The following is an 8,994-nucleotide window of genomic DNA, read 5'->3' on the forward strand; positions in this document are numbered from 1 at the left end:
CTCGCTGCACAGAACGCACCCATAGTTTGCTAGCACTGTATAGTTTCAAGAGAAAAAACTAAATATTTTACTTGAAAATATACGCGATTAGTGCGTAATGGCCTTGTATACTTTCAAGTAAATCATGGCTCCATTTTAATTTGAAACTATACGCGAGTAGTCCCAACCTCAACGTACTAGCCTTGTATACTTTCAAAACACGCATACGCGCCTAGTCCCACCGTGGTCAAAGGATTCGTCAGTTAGCAGGGTCTTATTTATACAGGGTGTACGGCACATAGGTATCAAAAAATTTCCAATAATAAAAAAGTTGCTTAGAATAACCAGTATAGGTATATGTACTACATCACGCGAAAAGATGTAGGTCCATGTGCTGAACACCCTGTATTAACAGGTTTTATAATTCCCAAATAATTTTCAATTTAATTTATGCAAAAATAACCGAAATTGCGTTTATTCCTCATCGCATTATTATGGTAGAAGTGATAGTGTAATGTAAAACATGTCAAAGTTAATTTGCGTAAGCATTGTTATTATACAAAATTATACATTTTATTTTAGTTACATTTATTAAAAATTATGTTATGAACTGCTTTTTAAAAGTCTAAAGCCTGTTTAATTTGTATCTTTATTATGTAACGACCGATGGGAGAATAACTGCAACAATAGTCAATTTTTTAAAGACGAGTACTGAAACGTTTTTACTGCGTTGCTATTGGTCCTGACAATGACCCATCTCACTCTGTCAATATCGAAAATGTGCGATAGACATACTTGTTTGTTATAGAATAGACTATAGGACCAAACATGATGAACCTAACTACCTATATTTGTTATGTAAAGTGCTCATAACGAAAATTCAACATTATTTATTTGTTTACAAGCGAATATTATGTCAGTAAGCACCTTTATGTTAAAGTAAAGTTAAAAACGTTTAGTTATTAACAAATTTGTTTACTTTTTGTGATGTGACCGCTGATTAGGTATCTACAACAAACAGATGTTACAAAAAGGGTCGCGAATTTTGAAATTTTTATTTCATTTTCGGGCTTAGATATACCATGCTGCACATGTAGGTTTCGGCTTAGTATACCCTTTTTGCAACACCCTGTATATTATTTAGCTTCCTGTAGGGACCTGCAGTACTGTTTAGTACAAAAGAGGATTATTTTATATTAATAAGAGGACATGTTTTGTTTTATTAAGTACTTATGAACCCACAAAGTATTGTAAATAGAGATAAATTTTATGAATTAAAACTTTTATTAATATTATTTTGAATTTTAACTTACACATCTTACCAAAGTTCTAACATACTTTGTTGCGTTTTGTTATTGCCACCCTATTAAGTTAGTAAAGTTCATAGTTGATTTTAGGGATGTACTACATTACTAAACTTGTATTGTGCGAAAGGCTAGTCGATCGCTATTATCAACCCACAATGATGTCGATTCGGAAGGCGAATAAATTTATTTTAGCAACGTAAAACTAATGACTTTTTTATTGTGGCTCAAAGGCATTATTTTCTAGAATAAAATAAAATACCAACAGATTACGAAGCTTTAGAATTATATTGGAATACCAAAATATCACTGTCTTCACTTAGTAAATCAATAACAGCACACGTCGATATAAACTCGTCACTTTCCCTGAATCCGTGAAATACAGTTTCTGTTTTCCATTTGTTATTAAAGCTGTCGTCTGAATAAAAAGGCTCTGCAGTTTGAATGTCCAAAGTTTCGTCTTGAAACGGAAGTACTAATCTGTAAAATAAAAATATACTTGGATGAATTTCCTCTGTTTAAATGCGAAAAAAAATGTAAAAACCATTAAGTACTATTTTTACATATCTACGCATTCTCTGCTAATAAAATTTGTGTGTTAAGAGGCGTTTACAATAAAAAAGACAAATGTAAAAAAATAAGATTTAGCAAGCATGTACCTACAATTTTTTTGTTTCATACACATAATGTTAACTAATCGACTTCTGCAATATTTATTGCTTGTGTAAAGATCGCTAAAGTATTTCATTTTACAGTACACTTACCTCATGGCATGTAGAAACATCCTATCGGTACTCGCGTCTTTCCCGTCACTGTACGTGTAATCGCCTAATATCGTGTGACCTATAGTCGAACAATGCACCCTCAGCTGATGCCTGCGACCTGTTACAAATAACAAACTTAAAATATTGTCGATCAGTCAGCAGATTCTCAAGGATAAAATATCCACATAGACTTTTAGTAATGCGAAAGTAAGTAAAAAGGACTATATCGGGCTAGATTACCAAATTACCAAAAGACTCACTGTAAAAAAAAGTTAAAAAAACAGCTCAGTAGGAAAAATGATGGATTTAGCTTTTAGCTCAGGTTTGTATCAAGAATCATACCAGTAGTGGGTTTCATCAGAACAACGGATGCAGGATCTCCCCCATAGAACCCTGTCTCCAGTAGCAGGAGAGTGGTGCGGGCGGAGCGACTGCGGCTGGCGCTTTGAGAAGCCGGATCGGTCACTGCTAGCATTTTGTGATTCGTATCCTGTGTGCTAGGATCGTCTCCTGTGGAAATTGTTTGGTTATACCTGAGTACTGTAGATGGCATTTTTTTTAATGATATGCTAGCACCTCACTTGGCTTTTCGTATTTGCATATTTTGCCTATTTGGTAAATAGGAAATAAGTTTGGCAAATACACTGTTACACATGGAAGTTTTGGCAAATACGCAAATACGAATACCCAAGTGGGGTACCAGCATTATAATTATCTACCCACAAAATAACAAACATAGTTACCAATTTCATACTCAATACGGCAATTAGGAAATTTCACATGTCCTCTTAAAACTGCAAGATAATATTTCTTCGCGAAACGCTTCTCTAAAAGTCTCCCAGCTTTGGCGGCGGCTCGTTTGTTCTTGGCAATACAGAGAACTCCGCTCGTGGCGTAGTCCAGCCGCTGTACAAAATGAAGAGGCTGAGATGATGATGACAAATGAGAGTCTTGACTGGCTATGTGGCATGCGACCGTGTTCTGTAAAATAAGGTTTTATGTTTTTAGCGCCTTGAATGGTTTTTCTGATTTTGTGTATGAAATATTAATCGTGAATAAGACGATGCCATGCCGATCTACTTCCATTATGCCGATGTGTCATTTGTTATCGACTCGATTGTGAAAACTTTCTACCTATGTCCCATCACTACAGTAAATATTTATAACCTCAAAAAGTTACTTATAGGAACAAGAAAACAAAAACAAGAAGTGAAATTGCTACATGGAAAAATGTTGTTGTAAAACGGACCTTTTCGTTTACATCGTCAGAGTTAATGTACATATCGTAAGGTTTGTTTACGATTATAAAATTATCATCGTTATGTAGTATTTTTACAGCCATTTCGATGTTTCACAACTTATTAAACTTATTCACTTAACCAAACTTTATAGAAGTTAGCTAAATTTAGTAGGTAATTCAAAAAATCTTCCTATTTTTTTAATTTTTGTTATTTGATTCGCGTAACCGCGTAAGTACAAAAAAGCGTTTTGTTTATCTTTAAAAACAAATCACAGCTGTCATTTTTGAATCCGTCAAAATGCCGGCCGATTATCCGGCCAAATTACATGGTCTTTCTTCCTTCGCTCTTTACTACAAATCTCCTACTATTCTAATTTAGCATCATATTCCCATCAATTTGCAAAATATTGTAAACAATTTCATTCCATGTTTTTGTGCAGAAAATAATACAAAATGCGTCGAAATAAGCGGCTAAGTATAAAAAAGGAGAAGGAGGACGCTAAAACTCGGGCATCTGCTAACAAGGAGCAAGATTTGGCTTACTACGTCCATGACAGAGTCGAGTTGATGAGACAAGTGTTTAGTACGTTGTCGGCTAAAGAAATCAAAGCTATGGCCCCCGAGTGCATCAGGAAACTCAGCAATGATGAGATAGAAGAGCTATGTTTGGATGAGGTGAGTATTAAAAAAAACAGTAAGAGTTTTCAGTAGGGGGTTTTCTTCCAAGATACTTTTCCTCATAGACCCATAGTTTCTTCCTACCCACTCTCATGGTTTTTCAGCACAATTAATGCACACCATTGCATAAGTAGGCAGGACTATTGATATCATAATAGCATGTCTCTGTACAACATTTCATATTAGTTATTTATCCATTAGCATTTTACCTATATCATTCATGTGACAAACTGAAGTAGTGCATTCAAACACTTGATACAATTTTCATTGATCATTGAAACTGAAATCAAACAGTTAGCCTAAAAATCTCAAAGATAAATCTATAACATATACTCTAAAACAAACTGTCTATTCCAATTCCAGTTACTAGGCATCAGCTCAAAGCGAGTGTGTGCCATCATCGACGGAGCGGAGCCCCCGTCCGACACCAGTTCCAGCGAGTCAGACTCAAGTAAGAGCAGCAAGACGGAGCCAGAGGTCCTGGAGACCATCTCCTTGGACAGTGAGACGGATGCCAGCAGCAGTCGGGCGTCTAAAAAGGTATGTTGGATGAGTACTCAATACCAAATGAAATGAAAGATGACTGTTTATGGTCAAGCAAACAGATTGACCAAATTGCATGTTGCCATAAAGTAAAACATTAGTCAATAAACTAGCAATAAACATTGAACATAGGGAATACCCCAAGAAGCATAACAACTCTTTTTTAACTAATAACAAAAAGAGGGGAGTTATAAGTTTAACGAGTCTGTGGCAGCATAGCTCCCAAAAGGCTGAACCAATTTTCGATTTGCTTTTTTTGGGTCATAGGACTCATAGGTTAAGTTATTCTGAGTGTTCTAAGCTGTTTTTTTTATCAAAATCAGCTGAGCTGTTCAAAAGTTAGTGTTGACAGTCAGGGGTTTTTTAATGCTCGTTACAAATAAAGAATACCCATCTCTTTCTCCTCCAGCGCCACAAGAAGAAACACCACAAGAAGGCCAAGTCCACAGCCCCCGCCCCCGCAGCCCCCGCGGCCCCCGCGCGCCCCGCGGACACCGTGCTAGAGTTACTGGAGCTGCAGGCGAGGGCGCGCGCACTGCGGGCTCATCTCAGTCATAGTGCTGAAGGTATGCTGGTAGAGAGATAGGCCGTGGACAAAAATGTTGCTATGAAGCTAACACTGCTCACAGCAGAGATTGTATCGTGAACATAATCTGCCATATTCTGATTAGTGTGTCTGGCAAACACAAGCAAAAGCGACAGGAGGGTTCGTCACCGCAGTGAAAGTATGTGCCAGTCACTTACTGCCCAGGATACTTGACTGGAGGAGGATTCTTTCGTACACTCCAACATATGATATTCTGGCCAACTACAGAACTTGCTATTATTCCAAAAAAGATTTTCCTCTACTTTAGACAAGTACCTATATCCCTGCCATATACCTTTAAATAAACAGAGTATAAAAATACTACCTTTAACACCCTGTATTGTATACAATTTGTCCTCAGCACCAGCAGCGTCTCCAGAGTCCTCGGACGAGGTGGTGGTGAAGGAGGAGGCGCCCCCCGTGCTGGAGATCAGCTCCGATGAGGACACCAAGCCGAAGGTGGAACAGGAGACGGTGGAGAAACCACCGGGTAAATAACAATAATATTCATTGCAATTTATTTTCGTACAAGCAATTGACTACGAGCTCAGCTGCTCCTTATAAAGTTTTCCCGTGGGAATCAGGATAATAAGTAGCCTATTAATACAACTTGCAGTTTACGACTTGCCAAATTTTATAAAAAAATGTCCATCCGTTTTTCTGTAAAAAAATTATGTTTTTTTTAAAGAAAATCCAAAACGTATTGTACCTTAGTTGATCTGAATGAACACTTCATGCTATCCCTATTGACTATTGTGGACATGCATAATGTTTAATTTCGCATGTTTCTCAGACCCTCCACCGCCGCCGCCACAGCCCGCCGCCGCTGTAGCTACCGGGCACAAGAAAAAAAAGAAAAAGAAACAAAAGACCAAAGAGGTTGAAGTTCCGCCTGCCGTAGAACCACAGACTAATACTGTGACCACAGATAATGATGATGTTGTTGTCATTGATGAAGATGATGCAGAAGAAACTGGTGCTGGTAAGTTTGTTTTAAGAGGATAAGTTAATATAGTGGCTATGCATAGAGTATTAGCTGATACAGATGGAATTATTAGCTAAAGATTTAGTGCCCATCGTGATTAAGGTTACTTCTACATAAATAGCGCCACAGATCTGTACAGTAGTAATGGTTTATTTTTTCATTCCAGTAGCTGAAAAACTACCAGAAAAACCCACAGAAGTAGAGAAAGAAAAACATACGGAAGTAGACACAGAAAGTGAACCAGATTATAGAATAACTGTTCCACAGAATATACCCGCTGCAAGAAAGATCAGTATGAACAAAAACAATGTCGTAATATCAGTACCTAATGTCAAAGGCAATGATGCTAGAGTCGCCAGTATCGTCAAGAATGTAAAGAAATTGAATTCGTCTGTTACTAAAGTCAAGAAGACTCCAAAACTACACTCTAAAGTCGTCATACCTGCAGATAAACATGAAGATAAGAATACTTCCAAATTAAATACAGATAATTTAAATGACAAAGCAGAAAAAATAAACAATGGAAGAGAAAAAGAGAATGCAGAAAAAACTACAAAGAAAACTAAGGACAAAAATAAAGACAAAACTCGGAAGGAATCTACGCAAAAGACTTCTTGCCAAGGCGGTAGTGGCGACCAAGAAGATAACTATGAAATAACACTTCAACTGTCCGATAGTGAGAAAATGGATCTTCTAGAAGATCTAGATCATAAAAATCTAGATAAAGTTTCGAGCTCCAGTGAAGATAGTAGTCCTGATAGTGATACTAGCGATAGCGAGGCGTCTAGCTCAGACACCAGTAAAGAAGATGTTCCAAATGAAGACGAAACTGTAGTTAATACACAGCCCTTCCGAAGTGAAGCTCCCAGCAAGGTAGTAATCCTTAATGTTGAGGTTATTAAACCACGTGATCCAGAGAAAGATCACGTATTGCCAATTGAATCCAATGGTGAAGAAATAAGAAGCGAGACTGTTGCTGAAACATGTGTTCCTGAGGTGCCAAAGGAAAGTACAATAAACAAATCGAGAACTGAATCTCAAATTACACCAGAATTACTGAAAGAATATTCAGATAAAGTGAAAGAGAATAATATAAGTTCAGATAAATCAATTGTGGTAGCATCTATAGATGATATACCAGTAGTTCATGAAGAATTTGGGCCAAAATCTTTTGAAGATACCGTAGCACCAGCCATAGTTGATAATAAAGCAAATAAAACTGAAATGGAAGATTCCGTCACAATGCCAACGGACAGAAATTTAGAAGAAATAAAAACAAACAGCACTAATAATGGGTTGTCAACAACAGCAGTGAGCATTGCTCAAGATGTAAATAATATTGAAAAGGTATCTGAAATAGAAGAACCAAGTGAAAAACACACTGAACTGAGAGACAATGACAGCAATTTTGAAGACAAAGAAAAACTGACGACGGAAGAAGGAGAATTACAAGACCAATCTGATTCGGAGGTAGAAGCTTTCGAGGTGCAAACAGAAATAGTTTGCATATCTGACGAAGACGAAGCACCAGTCAAAAACGTAAAACAGAAAAAGATTAAAAAGAACAAAAAAGAAAAGAAGGCTAAGAAACAGAAGAAAGAAAATTTTCGTGAAGTTGCCGACCAAAACTTTTACACCCAAAAAGACGATGAACCAGAAACAAATAAACCTCCCATGACAGATAATACGGACGATAAAAGCCCCACTATTTCTAAAGTTACTCAAGAACATATTGTTTTTAATCCTGAAAGCCCTGTCGATATCGACGCATATGATGACGATGATGTTTATGAAATTCTAGAACTATCCGACGATTCGTCGTGCTACGAAGTAGACGGTGTCTCGGTTCTATCTAAGGAGCCAACGTCTGAAGAAATAGAAGCGTTAAGTGCCAAAATAGACCAAATAGAAAGAGTGGACATAGTCAGTGGCGAGCGAATAGAAGAAGTTGAAACGTCAAAACCTGTAAATGAAGAAGAAACAAGAACAGAAACTATAGAAAATATTTCATGGAAAGACCGGTATTTAGACAGCACAAAGGTTAAAAAAGTGTTGACAACTGCGAATATTCTGAATGCCATGCGCAAGAAGAATAAGGAATTAAAAAAGAAACTGATTGAGTCAAAGAAGATAGAGGAAGAAGCTCCACAGGAAATAGTAGAAACTCCAGTCGAAGAACCTGTTCAGTTAAATGTTGAGGAAGGTTCCATAGAGCACTTTAACCTTCTAGAAGGTTCTACTAAATATGTAGACCCCGTGAAAGAGCCAGTAGTAGAAAAAGTCACTGAAACTGATCCAGAAACCACAACAGTTGAGGATAAACCACAAGAGGTTCTAACGAAAGAAATGAAAAAAGACGCTAAACAGTTGCTCAAAATGTACAAGCGGCTTCTTAAATATAACGATATGCATAAAGAAAAAGATCCGAATAAGAAAAAGAAAACTAAAAAACAAAAGAAGAAGAAAGATGGCGACCCTGTTACCAGTGTTGCTTCAATAGAAAATGTACCAATGGTCGAGAAATGAGTATTTATTTGTTTAAAAATACATAAGTATAATGTAGCATAAGTACTGTATAATTATTAATCACAAAGGTGGTTTGTCTGATGATTATGATAATAAAGAAATATAACAATGCTTGTTAACTTATTGTCTTACTACTAAAACTAAAACTACTTTTATATCCCTCGTTTATAAATGCATCAGGAGTAAAGTTTTACCTTTTAAAACAGGGGTCACATACAGAAGAACTTATTTTATTATTATTATGTTTGACGACCGAATGGCGTAGTGGTTAGTGACCCTGACTACTGAGCCGATGGTCCCGGGTTCGATTCCCGGCTGGGGCAGATATTTCTTTAAACACAGATATTTGTTCTCGGGTCTTGGATGTGCCCGTAAAATGGCAATAGGCC

General features: G+C 36.9%; 2 protein-coding genes across 4 annotated transcripts; one reads left to right on the forward strand and one right to left on the reverse strand.

Moving 5' to 3' along the window:
• Positions 1–1,337: 1,337 nt before the first annotated feature.
• Positions 1,338–3,420, reverse strand: LOC105393963 (RNA pseudouridylate synthase domain-containing protein 1). Its single transcript, XM_038116388.2, has 5 exons — positions 3,297–3,420; positions 2,791–3,028; positions 2,390–2,557; positions 2,048–2,165; positions 1,338–1,763 (listed from the first exon to the last, which is right to left on the reverse strand). Exons 1-5 carry the CDS (start codon positions 3,387–3,389, stop codon positions 1,553–1,555), a joined length of 828 nt encoding a protein of 275 aa, XP_037972316.2. The 5' UTR covers positions 3,390–3,420; the 3' UTR covers positions 1,338–1,552.
• Positions 3,192–8,716, forward strand: LOC105393962 (titin). Of its 3 annotated transcripts, XM_048624043.1 has the most exons (7): positions 3,192–3,337; positions 3,728–3,962; positions 4,329–4,505; positions 4,918–5,074; positions 5,456–5,584; positions 5,888–6,076; positions 6,246–8,716. In XM_048624043.1, exons 2-7 carry the CDS (start codon positions 3,741–3,743, stop codon positions 8,603–8,605), a joined length of 3,234 nt encoding a protein of 1,077 aa, XP_048480000.1. In that variant the 5' UTR covers positions 3,192–3,337; positions 3,728–3,740; the 3' UTR covers positions 8,606–8,716. The 3 variants fall into 3 exon arrangements, with proteins under 3 accessions (XP_048480000.1, XP_048480002.1, XP_048479999.1); XM_048624045.1 differs by lacking the exon at positions 3,192–3,337 and having other exon boundaries at positions 3,596–3,962; positions 6,249–8,716; XM_048624042.1 differs by lacking the exon at positions 3,192–3,337 and having other exon boundaries at positions 3,597–3,962.
• Positions 8,717–8,994: the final 278 nt, after the last annotated feature.

This window comes from Plutella xylostella, chromosome 11 (genome assembly GCF_932276165.1).
Source record: "Plutella xylostella chromosome 11, ilPluXylo3.1, whole genome shotgun sequence".
In the NCBI taxonomy this organism is placed as follows: domain Eukaryota; kingdom Metazoa; phylum Arthropoda; class Insecta; order Lepidoptera; family Plutellidae; genus Plutella; species Plutella xylostella.

Coding starts and splice junctions, on each gene's coding strand:
- LOC105393963 (XM_038116388.2), bottom strand. CDS start 3,389: ATGGCTGTAAAAATACTACATAACGATGATAATTTTATAATCGTAAAC. Junction 3,029..3,296: donor CTGACGATGTAAACGAAAAG/GTCCGTTTTACA, acceptor CTTATTTTACAG/AACACGGTCGCATGCCACAT. Junction 2,558..2,790: donor CCGTATTGAGTATGAAATTG/GTAACTATGTTT, acceptor CAATTTCCACAG/GAGACGATCCTAGCACACAG.
- LOC105393962 (XM_048624043.1), top strand. CDS start 3,741: ATGCGTCGAAATAAGCGGCTAAGTATAAAAAAGGAGAAGGAGGACGCT. Junction 4,506..4,917: donor GCAGTCGGGCGTCTAAAAAG/GTATGTTGGATG, acceptor TTTCTCCTCCAG/CGCCACAAGAAGAAACACCA. Junction 5,585..5,887: donor GACGGTGGAGAAACCACCGG/GTAAATAACAAT, acceptor CATGTTTCTCAG/ACCCTCCACCGCCGCCGCCA.